Raw genomic sequence first — 18,458 nt, forward strand, 5'->3', positions numbered from 1 at the left:
AGCAGAAAATTTATCAGGGCAACAATCCAGAATAACGGCAACAATACAAGCGATAAAATAAGTTACAACAGAACTCTTTGTCGGTTAGAAAAGGCCAAAAGGAGAGAGCAGAGAGTAACCAACCAGTGAGGAGCGTGGGATGAGAGGGTCAGAGGTCAGATTTTCATAACAGCATGACGTCCTGTTAGCACACAAGGGTCAGGGGATTTAGCTGGGTCATAATTAAGGCTGAACTCCTCTCATGCAACCCTCATCTGATGACTGTGGATTGAGTTTGTGTTCCACTGTGAACCTCTCAGGCTCCTTCAAAGCGTCACGTAGACATCGTTGTAGAGATCGTTTCCTCAATGGACAGACTCGCCTCCTACTGTATTTACACAACACAGTGTGTATTTATTCGAGAGTTTGAAATCAAATAATCCGATCTATAAGAGCCAACACGTCAAAAAGTCTAAATGTTGTCATACATGTCACCGCTGAGGCACCGAGTGCAATGGTAATAGGTATGAGAGATCGTTCCTGATGAGAGGATGGACAAGCAGACACACAGACAGACAGACAGACAGACAGACAGACAGACAGGTATAGACAGAAAGATAGAGAGAGAGAGGCTGTGAAGCTGCGAGTCCTGGCACACAGGACTGGCTGGGGTGTCAAGAGATCAGGGACTGACACTGTCGCCTTTGTGCCGCGCTTGAATGGGCACCTCGGGGAGAAACTACGGATCTGAATGGGCACCATTGGCGAAGCCAAAGTGGTGGGAATGGAGGCTGGTAATTAAGGCAGCCTTTGTGTGTGTGTAGGATCTGTTAGACAGAGAGGTCAGGAAGGCAGCCCCGTATTGTTCCCCCAGCAGGGCCCTCGCTGCATCACAGTGGTGCGTCAGACTCAAGTATGTTTGGACAGGGCCCTGGATCTTAAAGAAGAAAGAATTACAACAACAAACCACAGAGACGGCCCTATACAGTCTGTTTGTCTGTGTGTCAACATATAGACTATAGGGCCTCTTCAGACGCTCAGATTTTGTAGCTGTTTTCTTCCTACTCTCCCTTTATGTTTCAATGACGTTGAGTCTCACTCTGAAGCACCGGCCCCTCTCGGGATTGTGTTAAGTGTAGGTTAAAACACGGCTGTGGTCAATATGTGAAGTCGCAGGGGACCAACTGGTGTGTGTGTGTGTACTGGTGGTTGCTCTATTTTAATTCTGCTTTTTAATCATTCTCAGGCAATGCTTTTCTAAATGCCACTCCGCTTCTTTACTGTATTTCATCTCTCTCTCTCTCTCTCTCTGTGTGTGTGTGTGTGTGTGTGTGTGTGTGTGTGTGTGTGTGTATGTGTGACGGTGTCGGGAAGCTTCTGGCAGGGAGAAGGACTGAAAGTGGGGGGAGGTGCACCATGGGAATGTTTTTACAGGGTGACCCCTGATCTTCCTTCCAGTCACAGCAAGCGCTCCGAAGGCCCCGTGTCTGTCTGCTCCAACACTCGCTCACTCCACTCACCAGAGAGAGCGAGAGAGGGAGAGAGGGAGAGAGTGACAGAGTGACAGAGTGAGAGAGTGAGAGAGAGTGAGCGGGTTGTTGCAGAGAGAGTAAACAGATAAGGCTTATCACGGATGCCGGAGACGTTCTACATCACACTTTTTTTTCTTCCTTCATGGCGTCAAACCTCCCTCACTGCTGCTAATAGCTGTGGACGACCTTTCAACGCTGTTATTTTGTGATTTGGAGCAGTTATAGAGAAAGAGGCTTTATAGCGAGAGCACTCAGAAGCCATATAGGGCCATAGGTCCAATATAGCATTGACAGTATCACAGCACTGAGTTTAGTAACACGGGCACAGTATATCTGGCTGTGTGACTCACAGAAATGTTCTCACACGCAAAACACTACGCATTATTACTGCCACCGAGGAGGTCCGTCCGTCCGTCTGTCTCTCTGTCTCTCTGTCTGTCTGTCTATCAGCAGCATTAGCAGTCAATATTCTGTCACCCAGGACCCCAGACCTGGGTTCACTTTCCGGTCGTGGCGCCTCAGGCTGGGTTGTGCTCTATCTCGTCCTTATCACCGCACCAGCGACTCCTATTGGTCGACTAGGGTATATAAGCTTACATCAAAGTATAAATCCTTCTTAGTAATAAATCATTTTGCCTTTTAGGGGTATATTTTTCTCATAATCATATCAACAATGCGATGACCATACAGTATAATGTCCTGTGGATGGTTTTCACACACTCGCTGGTGTTGTAAACACCATTAAAACATTGTGACGGTGTCATGTTGTGAGTTACTCTGCGATTCCCAGTCATAAAAAGCAGAAGTATGCACGCTCATACTTCCTGTGGTGGCTGTCAAGATGTGCTTGTGCACCTCTGTATGCACCCCAGTCTGCCGCCCAACCTGCTCTTGTCATTCACCGGCCTGGTAACCCAACGCTTCTCTGCAGCTGCACGGGGTTAACGGGACCGCGGCTAAGGCAAACGCTAGCAGAGGGCAGGGTGGGATATTCACACCCGTGCTCAGCGATAGACCTTAGCGACTAACGAAAGGGGTGAGAGTAGGGGTATGGGAAACTTATCCTCTGTCTGGGGAAAGAGGCAGGTGTGACCATGGAACAGAGCTTCTGGGTTGAACCAGGACCTAGCTGGCCCGAACTTGTGTTTTCTATGAATGAAGCATGAAGAGTGAGAGAGGCCTGTCAAAAACATCAGTTACAAAACAAGAGAAAGTATTATTGGTATGTAGCGAAACACCCACGCGCTGCTTGCCTCTCAGGGTTATCCATCAGTCATCCAAGAACATGACATGGAGATCCGCGGCCGATTAGGGTTGTGGAAATCTAGGAATCTGTGAGTTGAGTTGGGTTTTGGCGTAGACTCTTTCTGGCACTGCGAAATGTCTCTGCAGCTGTCTTGGAACCCCAATGACATTTGGACGAGAAACTTAGAAACGCACAAACACATTCTCGCCGGCACACACATTGACGTGAGCTTATGCCTGAAGGTGCACGTATTGCCTGCATGCATTTGATTTCAACTCCAAAATTGGTTAGGGGTAGTAACATAAGTGCTCTGTGTTGGGGGGACTGGTGGAATTTCATAAAATCCAATAAATTCTGTGGTGGACATGCATATCCTCTCATTATGTCGTTGGGCAAAATCAACCACGAGCTTAATTGTCATAACAGAGAAATCAGCTGCTTAGAACAATACATCCCTAACTTCCAGGTTATCATAACAACCAGAAATTACAGCCTCGCCAAATTTAATACGTAGGCAGCCTCATCATTAAATCTGACTTAGCCCAGCTTAGTTTTAATCTAAATCAACAGATCTAGAATATTGTCCAAGTTTGATTTTATTCCCTGTAATTGAAATCTGATTTTGTTCTCCAGTAAGTACGAAACGTTTCACGATCCTGCTTGTGATGAAGGCAACTGAGGTGAATTACCCTGCGATCGGTCAAAATGAATGGTTGTCAACGGCAGCTGGATTTATGTACCAGTTAAGAGACGTTCCTGGGCGACGCAGTGGTAAAGGTGAAGTTGACATGTTTTACCTCGGCCCACATGTGTTTTGTATTTTCTGCGTACGCACTTTGCCAATTCGTCAGTTGGAAAAAGAATTGATGACATTTAGAAACTAGAAAAATTCCCTTCGGATATTTTCTGGCATAATGTCTGCTTATCTGCAGGTCAGATAGTTCTGGGTAGATTTATCCCCTGTACAGCTGTTATGGTTTACTTTTTTCAGCGTGTGATATCTCAGCGTGTCTGGGAACAGACTAAACACACGATACGCCTGGTACTGTTTATGGGACTTATTTAGAATCTAACAATGTGTTAATTCTACATGCCTGTTCTGGTTTAAGGTCATTAGCAAAAGCATTTTTTTGGTGTGTGCCGTATCACTGAAACACACACACATGTACACACACCAGGGTCTCTACACTTGTTTGCTCATTCCAAATTCCCAAACTTCCCTGTGACTTTTCTGTGGTATAATAACTAAAGAAACCTTTAATGCTGCTCCTGTCTCACTGTAAACTAAACTTGTTACATAAACTGCACCACAACTTAACTTAAAGGTTTCTTAGCGCTGTAACGACTGAAGCACGTTGCTGTAAACTAGCTCTAGCGTAGCAAATGTAGCTAAATCAGTAATCACAGAGAATCATAAACAAATGCCATTGGCTAGTTTCCAAATGTGGATTCAGGCTACAAGATAACTCATGAAGGTGCAGCAAGCTAGCACTGCTCATTGCCCACTGCGCTCATTTATCTAAAGTTCATTTTGATCTCTGACTTTTAAGAGATTTTGTGAGTTTTGCGGTTTGGAGAGGCCTGACGAAGAGTCAATGGAATCTGTTTGCTGTCACTGTGGTTTAGACACACACACACACACACACACACACACACTATGGGGCCAAAAAGCTGTGAAATTTATTGTTTTAAGCCCTTTTAATTGTGGGGTGTTGCCCATGTACAAAATCAGAGAAATTCTTTTCCTGTGATCAGAAACAAATATTCTCAAGTCTTTTCTGAAACTTCAAAGAGATTTCAGCTTTAAAAGTTCCCAAATATTTCCAGGCCTATAAAACACATTTTCAACTTCCACAACCTTTTCAGGATTTTCTGTGAAACCCTGGAAACCTCTAAAGCACCCATGCACACACTCACGTACACACACTGACGTGCACACACTCACGTGCACACACTCACGTACACACATCCAGTGGCGGGCAGAAGCCATTTCCTTGAACGTGTTATTTTGGCGTCAACACAGAGCTAGAAATGGATTTGTGGTTATTCTTTAAAACAGTTGGAGCGGTTGTCCTCTGAGCATACAGCGCCCCCCTCCCCCACCCCCACCCGCCCGTGTCACGGTGAGAGAACAAACCCATTTAGAAGGACTTGTGACCTCCGCGGTTAAACCCAGAAAGCCACAAGGGGAAACATGTAACGCTGAGCATGGCTGTCTCCTAAGACGATTGGGCTTTTGGGGCATTTTGAAGGTATGCGAGTTCACCTTGTGTAGACTGCAGTTACAGCTTTGGATATTTGTTTCACTCCCTTGACTCCAAAACAGATTCAGTGATATGTGGGTTTTTAAATAGGCGAGGATTTGCTTAAATGCCGAATTACAGCCTTGTGGTTTTGGATACTTTCTACAAATCACTTTCTTTTTTATACCTTTCTCCGTCTCTGCCTAAACGCTGATCGTGGGATAAATCACTTTCCCTCAAATGTTAGATCCCGGCGAAGCCTTTACGATGGTGCAAAATGCCACATTGGCATATTTAGGCCAGGAAGCAACTGGGAATGTGCTATTGTGAGTAAACTCCTTTTTATAGTGTAATGAAATGCCAGACACACTTCGATAGCTAAAATAAAGAGCTTGTCGAACATGAAACCTATTAAGAATAGCACTTTGACCCACATGGGTACAGGTTCAGGCTGAGTGATGGGTGATGGGAAACCTAACAGGGGAGTCAGGGTCCAGTGAACTCACCACCCAAACTTAGACTGATGTTAGAGAAAATAATGTATGTTGTCAGTCCATCTATTTTACAGGTGCACAAAGATGTGCTAATATGTGACTTCAAAGCCTTTCAGCCATTAAATATTGATGTATATTCTCTATATTAAATACTAGATTTATTTCAGGGTTCCTGTGCTTCAAGAATAACAATGATTATGGAAATCAAAACAAGTGTGTATATCAGACAGACGTCAAAGTGGAGGGATTCAATAGTATTCCTCCGTTCCGTTCCGTAATACTTTGTGTAATTGCAGTATGAGTAGAGTCCACCCAGTGAGTGAAATGCTGGAATACATCCTAAACATAAATCAAGTCTGCTACTCAGATTAAGCAGTTTGATTTGTTCTGATTTCTATTGTACATGTGTGTGTTATGGTGTTGTGTGCGTGACATTTGGAAAAACAAAAGATTTATTGCCTTAATCGCAACAATTGAAGTTTTAAAGTGCAAGTCAATATAGATTGTGATCTTTCTCAGCACTGCTTTTCATTATGAGTAATTCCGAGTTCCGACAAACTTGCTTTTTCATTTCGAGTGGATGACTCAGAGTCTCTTAGCAGCTTGAACCTCCTTGTCTCTGCCACAACGTCTTGAACGTCTTTTTTTCAAAGTGCTGTTGCAGTTCACTAAAGCCAGGTAAACGTTAATATCTGTCCTTGTGTTTGTGCAGGGGGAATTTTGACCCCTGACCGACAGGCATGTTTGGTCTTGCGAGCTTCAGTGCCTGAACCATCAGAAAGTACCTCCACTGTAGCAGGAGCTAGACATGGGTCAGGGCCTGCAGGGTAGTGTGGACCCACATGTTTTCTAGTCCCTTAATGAAATGAGGAAAAGTTGTGTTGCAGCAGAACGGACAAAACATATTGTACATATCAGCAAGGTGTAAAGTGTGTCTAACGGCTTCTGGAGAGTAGCCGCGTTCTGCCAGCTCCCTGCTTGTCAGCACACTTGTGAAGTGAGTGAACACCAAATTTTGATGGGATCACATTAACCCAAATCAGTTTACACAGAAATGCAACGCTGTGTGGAAATATACCAATAAATCCAAAAATCTGTTAGCTTTCAGTAATTTCCTGCGGTGTGTGAGCCCACATATTTACTGTAAATAAATGCTGTGGTGGATCAGAAAACTCTAAAGTCACTGTATGAGCCAATATTGTTTGAGACAGTTGGGTTTATGGAGTAATTACTTCAAATTGTGTAGCTTAGTTGGGTTTGGACAGGTTTTATAAACGACACAATAAGTTTGTTTGCGAAATCTGAAGTACTGGAGTGGAAGTGTGTGTGTGTGTGTGAGAGAGGATGTCTTTATATATGCATCTGTCCCCTTCCTGTTTACTGTATGTGTGTGTGCACACAGTGTGATAGGGGCTACATGCAGTACATGATTGTGTAATGCCAACGTTTATATTTAGTGACAACTGTACGAGATAAGAACGCTTATCTCAGCAGAAGCATCGAGGAGAGTCGCACAGTTTTGTACCATCATATCTAATCAATGTACAGAATATACATGACATGAATGTAGTTTGATACTGGCGTGTGTACAATTTGGTTTCAAATTTTTCAATGTGTCTGCACTGGTAAATATTGACAAATAAACATATATCTGCTAAATTAAAAGGGAGAACAAATGTTTACAGGAAGTTTTTATGAACATTTTAACCTTGTTTTTCAACTCTGAATCCAAATTTAGATTTTAGTATTTACAAAATTATTATTGATTTTAATAGCTTATATATACTAATTATTTATTTGTCAAATTATCATTCCAAGTAAAAGGTCATTTTGTCAGTTTATTTTTATAATGAATAAATAAATAAATAAAAGTTCAATTGCAAAAGATGTTGAAAATTTCTGGCTCCAAAGACACCAAAAATATGACTTTAACATTTCTGTACAGAAACATTGATAGCCAAAAGAAATATGACTTCAATTTAAATTTTTATTATTTACTTTATAATGTAATAGAGATATAGATATCTATATCAGCCCCCAAAAACCCATGAGTGTTCTTTAGCCATGTTCTTAGAGCCTGACAGGAACAATCCGTCCTCTCTGCTGCAGTTATCTGCTTGGATGCACGACTGCAAAACCGACATCTATCCTCAGCACCGTGTGTTTACAAGCGTCATATAGTTTGCTTAAGTGTGAGGTTTGTAACTGAAAGCGTGTAAAAGGTCCCCCAACCACAATGCAGAGGCTTCGGCGGTGCTGAGAGAAAACCCCACCACATGATTAATAGATATACAGTTACTGAAATGCTATTATGAAAAGTGCAGGAAATATTTCCTTGTCCCTTCTCGGAGAGGGAATCGGGCGTGATTGATGCTTTGATCTTTCCTGATGTTTCGCTGAGGAGAAGCAGTTCTCAGGTTTAAACCACATCCAGATTCCTGCCTCTCCCCTTGTTGCATTCATCAGACCGCCGAGGCCAACACGCAAGCTGAAACCACATTAAAGCAATTACAAGTCTTATCAGAAATGCTACGCTTAATGAGCAAACCAAACAAACTCTACAAAAGACTTAAAGCTAACATTGTGGAGTGAACCTGATCTGCGTGTCTTTGTGCTGTATCTGTAAATCTATCCCTTTCTGAGCGCCGGCCAAACCAAATACAGATCTGGAGATGAGGATACAAGAGCAGACACAGATACAGAGTGCACACACACACACACACACACACACACACACACACACACACACACACACACACACACACACACACACACACAGGTTTTGGGGCTGGTTTGGTGTTCTTGTGTTGCTCTCTTGAGTGATGTCCTAGGGGATGTGGGGAGGCTGAGCGGGGCCTGAGCTCCTCCGCTGCTCCTTTGTTTACACTGATGGTTTCCAGATGCTCGCGAGTGATCGGAGCTCCACGGAACGCTGGGGAGCAGCCCAGCAGTTTGGGGCCCTCGCCAGCAAGGCCAGATTAAGGCAGCCCTATCTGGAATACTTGGAAAACATGGCTTTGGTTTTATATAATTCTTTTTATTTTTGGTAAAAAGTATTTGAGTTGCTCGTAAAAGCAGGGAGGTGATTGTGTATTGTCACTTTGCATGTGAAGGAAGACCAGGCGGAACATTTTGTTGTTAAGGATTTCAAAGAACAGTGACGTCTTGTAATTAAGTGTAATTATTAGCCGCAAAATGTAAACTTGGCTTAATTGTATCTGGCTGTAATTATCACATTTGTTTTACTTGGTAATCTGACTGTATATTTTGATAGAAGGGCTCCTTTTTCCTCTTTGTTCTGGAGGTTTTGCACCCTGTAATTCCCTCGAAGTGTTTTCCTGTGGCGTGCAGTGTATTGTCCGGCTCTGAGCCCGCTCACGCAGCCTCGTTCGGGGGGTCGTGGGTCGGGGGGATTGTTTTTACGAACAGAGGTGCATTGTTATAGAGAGAGGCTAGATTTATCACTTAAACGGCACACCTGTTCCTCCCGTCACTTTCAGCCTCGGCCACTTCTCTTTACAGGCATTAGAAAGAGACAGCTGCACCCGCAAAGGAGCCGGGGAGAGAGGGAGAGAGAGAGAGAGAGAGAGGGGGGGGGAGAGAGAGAGAGAGAGAGAGAGAGAGAGAGAGAGAGAGAGAGAGAGAGAGAGAGAGAGAGAGAGAGAGAGCGAGAGAGAGAGAGAGGGGGGGGGGGGGTGCACAGCAAACAGTGGCTGTATTTAGAGCTTGTAGTGCATGTTGGGGTTGATAAATAGCCCCCATAATGCACCTGGTTGAGGTTCTGGCATGGAGGTTTGGCTGTCTGGTCCAGCGGCGGAAGCAGCCAATAAAAAAATGCTTGTTCTGCGGGCTCAGATGGTCACAGTGTCATCCTGTGAGAGGCTCGAAGCAGAGGCCATCTGCACGCCCGCACTTAGCCCTCAGTGCTGACTGACAGGCCGATGATAGCTTCTTCAAGCCTTGTGTGGTTACTGTGATGTCAGAGAACAGTGATGGTCCAAGAGAAGATAATTTAGGAAGATAGTAAAATAAACATCTTCCATGTGTGTTGTAATTAAACTAAGGTTAGATTTAATTGACTTTGTACACTGACATAGAAAACAACATGAGTATACAGGAACTTTCTTCTTCCAATCAAAGTCAAATGATAAATGGTAAATAAATTGTAAATAAGGATTCAGAGTTTCTCCTCCGTCCTCCCTCCTGTAACTCTGGAAAACATGCAAAAGCTTCTGTGATCGTCAAACACTTCTCTGTCACTCTAAACATTGTCTATCTATTTATTTCACACAGCAGACACACACGTTGAGGGGGAAATCCTCCGCTCACTTCTTTTTCCCAGTCTGTCCATCTGTCTGTCTCCGGGGCAGGCAACACTGACATGTTGAAAACGGCACGCGACTGAAGTGTTTGCTGGCCTCTCGCAGTTCGGCTCGACTAGCAAGGAGAAATGTAAACTCCTATCATAGGTTATGAATTGGTTATGTTAACGGCAAATAATCTGATAATTAAAGGAGCACAACATCAAAGTTCCCCTCTCGTCATAGAGTTACCACACAGGCCAATGTAATCACAACGAGAACGGCCTTGATGTCAGCGTGGTAAACCCAAACTATTCTGTTCAAGACTAATTCTTTTCAAGAACTATTTGCTCCGATTGACCTCAGAAATGTCTCTATTCTGTCTGGCAAAACATTCCAGACTATTCCTTTAACAATTTCTTTCACTTTGGTGAAAAGCAGCCTGTGTGTTTTGTGACTCAGTCAGGAACTCGCTGACCTTTCTGGCCCTGGGGGAAAATGCAACTCATCAGATCAGCTTCTCAGTGCGATGACATGATAACCCAATCATGGCAAAGAATCTCATCTTCTGGTGTATGCACTTATTCCAGCTAAGAGCCTTGGATTCAATCATAAGCTATGAGATTGTTTACATGTCTAAAGTTTACATTAGAAAAGCCAGGTCAATGAACTAGGCACATGTGTTGCCTTTATGTACGACTTCTCCTGCATTATTTACATTGAGCTGAGCTGCACTGGCCAAAAACAAAAAGTCCCTGCGATCCAAATTGAGAACAGAAAAGTGGTTGCTTGCAAATGTAACCAACCATTTCCCAAAGCCTCAAAATTGTTTTACTCACCAAATCCCTTGTTTTCTCGCAGGAACAGTCAAACCACGGACTAAAAATGACATCCGAAGCTTTACTGTCAACACTGTGGATCAAGTCTGAATCCAAAAACAATTGTAGGTAGATGTCTCCTCTAATATGCTGAAAAATCCCCAGCAAGTATTCGATTTCATGTCCACAGCCTTGAAAGTCGGAGTCCGTGGAATTATTCCATTTAGGTTTGGATTGGAAGGGACATCTAATATTGAGCTAACCTACGCTGTTGCTGGAGCCGGGGGATTAAGGGTTCAGGTTTTGGGCGAGCGTCTGAGATTATACAGTCTGGTGTCTGTCCACTGCTCGTTACTCTTGAGTCTGGAATCCAAGATCGACACAAATGCAGGATCACCTTTAGGCCTCAGACAGCCGTCTGCACCGCGTCTTTCCATGGTCAGCAATTGACATTTTTTCCTGATTTATATCGGAGCTGAATTTCAGCAGTGAAATGAAATTCAAACTACTGATCTGCCAAAGCGCCTGAGGTACAAACCGTTCAATTTTACATTATTACCTGACATTATAAGACATCAGGGTGTAGTCTAGACCTGAATTGGCCACTTAGAAGCCCCTCCTCACATACACTGGTCAACCTTTAACCTCCATCCAAACGCTTCAAATTCCCAAAGAATTCTACATTTATAACAAAACCTCTGTGTAGTGCAATAAGTAAAGCAACCTTTAAGAAATACTACAGCTTCAGCTACGTTCACAATCACACAGATTTCTGCTGGAGTGAACCGGATGACCTGGCCACGTATACACTTATACATGTATATACGTATACTACCAACAGCATGTCAGCAACTTTCTAATTCAAAAGGACGCAAGATCCATCTTACAGACCAACCGCGCATGTACATGGGTTTGTAATCAAAAGCTGTTATGCAAAGTTTAGCAGATTGCAACCGGGTTACTTCCAGCCAGCTCTAGTTAAGCAAATGTTAGCTAAGTCAGTGATCAGACCAGAGTAGGGAACTGCAAGACATCTCCTAGCGACGGTTACCAACTGGTTTGCACATTTTCAAATCCCTCAACTTCGCAAAGAGTTTCTTGGTCATAGAAAGTGGTGATTTCCGAGCGTTACAAAACACATTCTGTTTTTCTAACACTCAATGTGCAGCCCTTTAAAAGCTGAATCGTCTCCACATTCCTCCACATGATAATGAGTCCAATCCGCTGCATTTGCGGCCATAGTTACAGAGGTTATTTAAGCCGGTTTTATCCCCCTCCTCCACCCCCCAAACATTCGGCCTAATTGAAAGCAGAGCAGCAATTTTTACGACACTTCTCTGTGTTTCTTGCATTTTGCCCCTATGGAGGCCATCTGCTTTGGATTTAGATTTCTTCCTCCTCCTCCTCCTCCCTCTCTCTCTCTCTGTTTCTCCTTCCCTTTCTCCACCCTTCTAGCTCGGCCCGAGAGGGTCTGATTGAAGGGTCTCTCTCCCTCTCCCTCTCTCTCTCTCTCCCCAGCTGCTCGGGTGACTGCGGCTTTTTGGTATTTGTCCACTTTTCTTTTTTGCGTGTTTTTGTGTGGATGTTGGATCGTGAATCCAAACCCCTACCACCCCTCATCCCCCCACCCTCCCTCATGGAGGACTGGGAGGCTGCTTCACATTCAGCTCTCATTCCTCCTCTCTCTTAATGAGAGGGGGGGTGAATCTCATTCTCTCTCCCCTTACTTCTTGGTCTTATCTCTGCGTCGGATCTGCTGGTTCTATTAAGCCCAGTTTGCTGAGCTCATTAAACCTGAGTTATGAAGCCGCTGGACGCTCTGCGGCCTTGCAGCTTTGGCTAAACGCTGAGTGGGAGTAGTGCAGGAAACCGTGTGCTGAGACTTTCCAGTTGTGTCTCGGGAGTGTACGAAAACCTGTGGCTGTGGAATTTGTTGAGTGTGTGTGTGTGTGTGTGTGTGTTTGTGTCCAAGTGTCAAGGAGTAAGACAGGGATGCGTCTGCGTCAGTGTTTGGCCGTGTTTTGCATGGAATTAGAAATGAAAACAGTATTTGTGTGTATGTGTGGGTCACGTGTGTGTATGTATACTATATGCATACACCATGTGTTCTCTGCCATCGTCTTCTTTATCCCAAATGTTCTCTTTTTCTTCTTCTATAGCATTCTGTGTGGTCTGCAGGCTAGTTTAATTGACATTAACATGATAAACATCCACACGTTGCCACCTACAGGCCTGGAGTGGCACATTGGAGTCATCACATGAGTTCACTAACCTCTTGTGTGTGTGTGTGTATGTGTGTGTGTGTGTTACGATGACTCCTCGCTCTGATCTGGACCATAGGAGGATGTGGTCAACTAGTTGTAGTCACATTGCTTTCTCTATGGACACGGGGGCGGACCTCCTACACACACACGCACACACTGACCCTTATCTCAAACCTCAGGGACTTAACAAACATTAACTCAGGGCAAGCCTGTACTGTGAGAAGTGATCCAACAAACACTGCTCACATCTCCTGGCAAGGACACAGCCACACATTTGCCTTTTCAAAGCTTCATTTCCACCTGACAGACCCCTCCAACGCTCTAAGTGGCAGTGATACGTTCATTTAGCTCCAACATTTGCTTCAAGCTCCAGCGGCTCTATTTGTGCAGGGCAAAGGAATACAAAACACATCCTCCCGTGTCGGCTCATCTCCAGAATGCTGTGCGGTTGCAGTGACGCAGTTCCAATAAATTACTCATTGTGCCGTGAGTATTGTGACCGGTTTGTAAACGCTGCGCTGAAGGCATGGTTATTTTCCTGGAAATCAAGCCGAACTAAAACGTTTACATAGTTATTCTAGTGTTTACGGCTGAGCGTTGTGATTTGTGTTCTGCTGCACAGACGCGAATGGAAAGGAGCCTCGTATGCGTGTGAAAAACCCAAACGCTTTTTCATTAGTAACTGTCAGGCGTGCCGCATTTCCCACCGTGTCTCTGCTGGCAGCGATGGCACATCAGTCCACATGTTATTGTGACATTCATCCCCGCTCGTTTTGGGGAGGCCACTGGAATGTGCAATGCCAACTGCGTGTGTCGAGTTTACGACTTCAGGACCAAACTCTCTCGGCGTGCACAAAGACCTCCATGAGAGGCAGCGTGTCGCAATGGCCTCCCAACAGCCGCCCTCAATGTTAAGGTTATCCTCTGAGTTATAACCCCAAATGTCCAAACAGGTACTGCATTATTGTGCCGCTGTGGAGACTAAAGGGTGTGTATGGAGTTTGCTACATGAAGGTGTGCTGTTTTACTTGTTTATTGCTTGTTGAGGTAAATTAGTATGGGTAATGGTATCACCCTCAGTAATCCAGTATCATTTGCTGTTTGTACATTACCTGTCACTATCAATATTAATGAGGTCATAGCTACTCTAATTTGTTATTATTCTTCTATATTTAGTTTTGTGTGCTTTGACAATATGAGATGTAAACTGATACTCTAGCAGCTACGATCTAGACAAAACTAAGACCAATCAAGAGGCTTAACAAAAACAGCTTCTCGTCTGAGGCAACAACACAAACTTCCTTCATCTATGTTGACAGGAAAAATCCCCACTTGGAGCGACCGTGGTATCTCTGTATTGATTGCTTAGTTTTAGATAGTACTCAGCTGCAGACGGTTCAGCCAAAGGCCAAGGCCTGAACTCCAAACAACTTGAAGGGGGACAGGAATGGTCAACAAGGAGCGGACAAGAGGTGTTTCCATCCTGCTGAGCCTGAGCTGCAGCATCAGGGACACGTTTGCACATTTTGAGCAGACATCTGTAACATACTCAATGTTATGTGTGTTCTGTGTTATGCTGTTATTCAATTTTCTCACTGACTATTTCTCCTAACGCCCTGCATGTACTGTGTGGCTCCACAACATTCTCTCAGCTACGTACATTGTGCAAGCTGCGAGCTGATGTGAAAAGGCATCCGGAAGTTACTATAGGCGATACAGATCCATGAAAACATACAGACCTTTCAGGGTCAAAGGGAAAGTTTCTGTGGCCAAGGCGAACATATATGTGTCTAACTCAACTTCATGTAGAGTTGTTTCGGGTGCTTCTCCTTTTAGCACAGGGAACCTTAAGGGTCCATTCAGAGGCCTGCAGACCCGGGAGGTGAACGCCCAAATATCTGTAAAAATGTCAAGTGACCCAGTTTGGATGTAAATTTAGCTAAATCCCTTTAATCCTACCGTAACAAAAAGTCTCAACGTGCTGTCTTTGGCATTTGGGATGGCCAGAGTGAAAATGACATTCTGTTTACAGTTGGGTCGTACTGCAAATAGATCATTCATCGGACAGCGTCCAAATAAGACGTTGCCATGGCATTGTCCTCGAGAATGCCTGGCGATTGCGTCAAAAAGAAAAAGCCCATCAGTGCGTAGAGAGCGGTGTGTTGTTGGCCTGCAGGAGTCAGATTTTCCAGCCTGCATGCTGTCACAGTGGGAGACGTGATGCTGACAGCGGGGGTTGAGGTCATGCTGTTGCGGGGCCGGGTTGAAGCGCAGCCTCTCGTACTTAGCATTGGCTCGCCGGTGGTGATGCAAAGCACTGGCGTCTGTTAGGACAGCGCCAGATGCTGCTGATTAAAGTTCCTATTACTCACACAAGCTGGGACAGAGTAGGGGAAGACCCGGTGCATATACATACACACACACACACACACACACACACACACACACACACACACACACACACACACACACACACACACACACACACACACACACACACACACACACACACACAAGCACGCAAGCTGTACCCCTCCTCTCAATCCCCACACCCTCTACATCTACCCTGGAATCTGCAGCCCGATGCTAAAGTGATTATAAAAACAACCTCCAGTCCTGCAGGGGAATCAGGGCTGGACTGGACGGAGCGTTTCCTAACTCTCTGGAAAGCTGCCACCAGTTGCATGCTGTTCTTTAAAGATTGCTTCTTAATTCCATATTGCGTAACCATCTGTGCACAAACGCGTTTTTGACAAACTATGCTAACACCGCGCTGTTCACAGTACTAGTGATATTTTTTTGTTTACCCAAATCAGCATGGTTGTGATGATAATGACGGTTGATCCAAAGGAGCTCTGGAAAGATTTTGTTGTCTTGTTTATGGCCGAGGGCGAAATTGATAATGACAAGCTCAGACAAACTCACTAATCACAGCGCAGTTTGGTTTCTTCTGAAGGAGAAGTTTGTGATTCATGCCGTTGATGACATCATGGTATGTTTGTTTGCGACACACTCTTCAGGGAAAATTGACTCTATTCCTTATAGTGATGTTATGGTGCCTGAATAAAGTTGCCAGCATGAACTCATCGGCGTTGCCCCTCCTAACGCTGCCCTCATGCGAGCGCTTTTTCATGGCTGACTGACTGTCCGTAATCATCTCCCTCATGAGAATCCGAGGAGTAATTTACCACAGCTGTAATGGGAGTAAATGTCAATTACACAACTGCACATGGAGCCAGGACTGTGTGTAGGAGTGCGCTGCGTGACGGAGTTGGACGTATTAGCACGACAGCGTTGCACACACACCCTGCTGTCAAAACCTCCACCATCCATTACTGTCCAGCTTTGCAAGTAGCCACACATAAAAATGTCCATCTGCTCTCGTTCAGTTTATTCCTCAGCACTAAATAAAAACTTCCTGCATTCCCTACATTTTGTTTTTACGGTCAAGGTAAATCAACGATTTGTCCATATGTGGCCGCATCTTTATCTCCTAGTTTGAGCCTCTGGAGGCATTTGTACATCTTTTCCCCCTCACAAGTTCAACTTCACGTGCAAAAGCGCCTTCACAGATGGTAAAAAGCTGAAAACCACAGGTCAAATTTCTTACTTTTAACGACGAATAACAAAATGTGCCCCAAACATATTAAAACGTGAAATGTTAGGCAGAGAAATGATCAACTTTAACAACCTTCCTCTCTTTGCAGGCCAGACCCAAAGGAGAAGGACTGACACCGTATCAGGGGAAGAAGAGATGCTTCGGCGAGTACAAGTGCCCCAAGTGTAAGAGGAAGTGGATGAGCGGCAACTCCTGGGCCAACATGGGACAAGAATGTATCAAATGTCACATCAACGTCTATCCACACAAACAGGTACTAGTGTCACTGTCACGTTTCTTTCCCCCACAGCGCCCCCGGTGGATACAGTATGTAATCCTTCGCTTTGGATTAAAGTACACAAGCGAATAAGTGAACGTGTTTCATCACAGTGGCTGTACTCCTGCAGCAGCACAGTCACTTCCTGAGAATTCCCAAATTTCATACTTACGATCTGGAAATTACATAAGATAAGATAAGATAAACATTAGTCACCTGTTGAGTGGCTGAGTGGACTTTCCCAACAAAGGTTAACAGAGTCCAGAGTATGAAAAGGATTTGCGCAGTGCAAATTACTCAACATTTTTCTTAAAGACCCAAACAAACTGCCAAAAAAATAGCATTTCATTGAACAAGCTGCACAAAGTGTTTTTCCAAACACACTGAACACCTGCAGGGGATTCATGTCATGAGCCGTCTGTTCAGCTTAACCTCAAATGTTTCTCGCGGAGTGTGAAGATGGATCAACGCAAAGGAATTCTCCTTCGCTTTCCTCAGCTCCAGAAATATATTTACCCTCCACACTTCGTCTGTTAATATTTATGCTTTTCTACATTCTTCCAATTCCACTTCCTGAAATACAGTTTGGATTACAGGTGGAGGCTCTGTTACACCCCGGCGTGTCTCAAAAGAAAAAACAGTTTAAAAGAACTTATGTATCAAAAGTACAGAAGAATGATCCCTGTCCCATATGGATGCAAACATGTGCAGAATGCCCTTGTGAAATGTTGTAAAGTAGAAGCACTGAGTTGAGTTTAAGCACTTCAGTACAGTACTTAATAACGTCTCCTGATCCCTCAATCAACCCTGTCCGTTATTTGGCATCGTATCGCACCAGGGATTCTGCGATGCTAAGCTTGGCTGAAAAGCTGCATTCAAGGCGCCGCTACCGACAAAGGATTTCTCGCTGAAAAGTTCACTGTGTTCACTGGTGAGAGAACCTCACCCTTCTGTCTCTGTGTCTTGTGGCAAAGCTACACACAGGCAGGCAAATTCCTTGCATTTCCAATGTCACCCACTTACCATATTTCCCCCCTGTCAGCATTTGAGATGGACCACTAACCTCCGATGTCCTCCAGTATCAAAGGGCTCGGCGTCCCAGCGTGGCTCCCCCCTCCCCCTCCCAGAGGATTCCCATAAATGAAGTGAATATGTATTTTCCAATCCCAGCCCTGCATGCATAAAAGATTTCCCGTCCCTCGTAGATGACAAATATATTTCTTGAAAGGTTTCCAACCACCTACGTCGAATTGTTTCTGTGGACGAAGCGCTCAAATCCGTTACATAAGGAAAAAGAGCTAATACTGCCATGTAAAAGTGGATCATCAGGTCATGCACTTAAAATATTTCTTCTGTAATGAAATTAGAATTTAAGTTTATCCATCTGAGAGAGAACAACTAACCCTGTTCCATCAAATGAAACATTCCCTGGAGTAGTGATACAAAGACTAAGAGACAAAAACTGAGCAAATATTCCTGATTTCACACATGGATTTCATGCTTTCATATCAGCTGAAGCTTCAACAGACACTCTGCACTGAACTGACCTCTTCTGCTCTGCCAATGTCTAAAATGCGTTCCACAATCTAACTAAACTGGACAAAAGGAAGTAGAAAGTAGCACAACAACTTCACGTACCTCAAAAATGTTCCGGCTTTATCGAGTTTAGCCTTAAACCACTGTAAAGACCAATACTCGGAGTACTA

General features: G+C 44.3%; 1 protein-coding gene across 2 annotated transcripts in view; it reads left to right on the forward strand.

Moving 5' to 3' along the window:
- zcchc24 (zinc finger, CCHC domain containing 24) overlaps positions 1–18,458 on the forward strand; it is a 36,107-nt gene that overhangs the window by 12,408 nt on the left and 5,241 nt on the right. For both annotated transcript variants that reach the window (XM_076160299.1, XM_076160300.1), the window contains exon 3: positions 16,585–16,749. In XM_076160299.1, coding sequence (XP_076016414.1) covers positions 16,585–16,749 — 165 coding nt within the window. The remainder of the gene's footprint in view (positions 1–16,584; positions 16,750–18,458) is intronic.

Source organism: Genypterus blacodes, unplaced genomic scaffold (genome assembly GCF_046128005.1).
Source record: "Genypterus blacodes isolate CSIRO-AG114 ecotype Tasmania unplaced genomic scaffold, CSIRO-AGI_Gbla_v1 ptg000105l_1, whole genome shotgun sequence".
Taxonomy (NCBI): domain Eukaryota; kingdom Metazoa; phylum Chordata; class Actinopteri; order Ophidiiformes; family Ophidiidae; genus Genypterus; species Genypterus blacodes.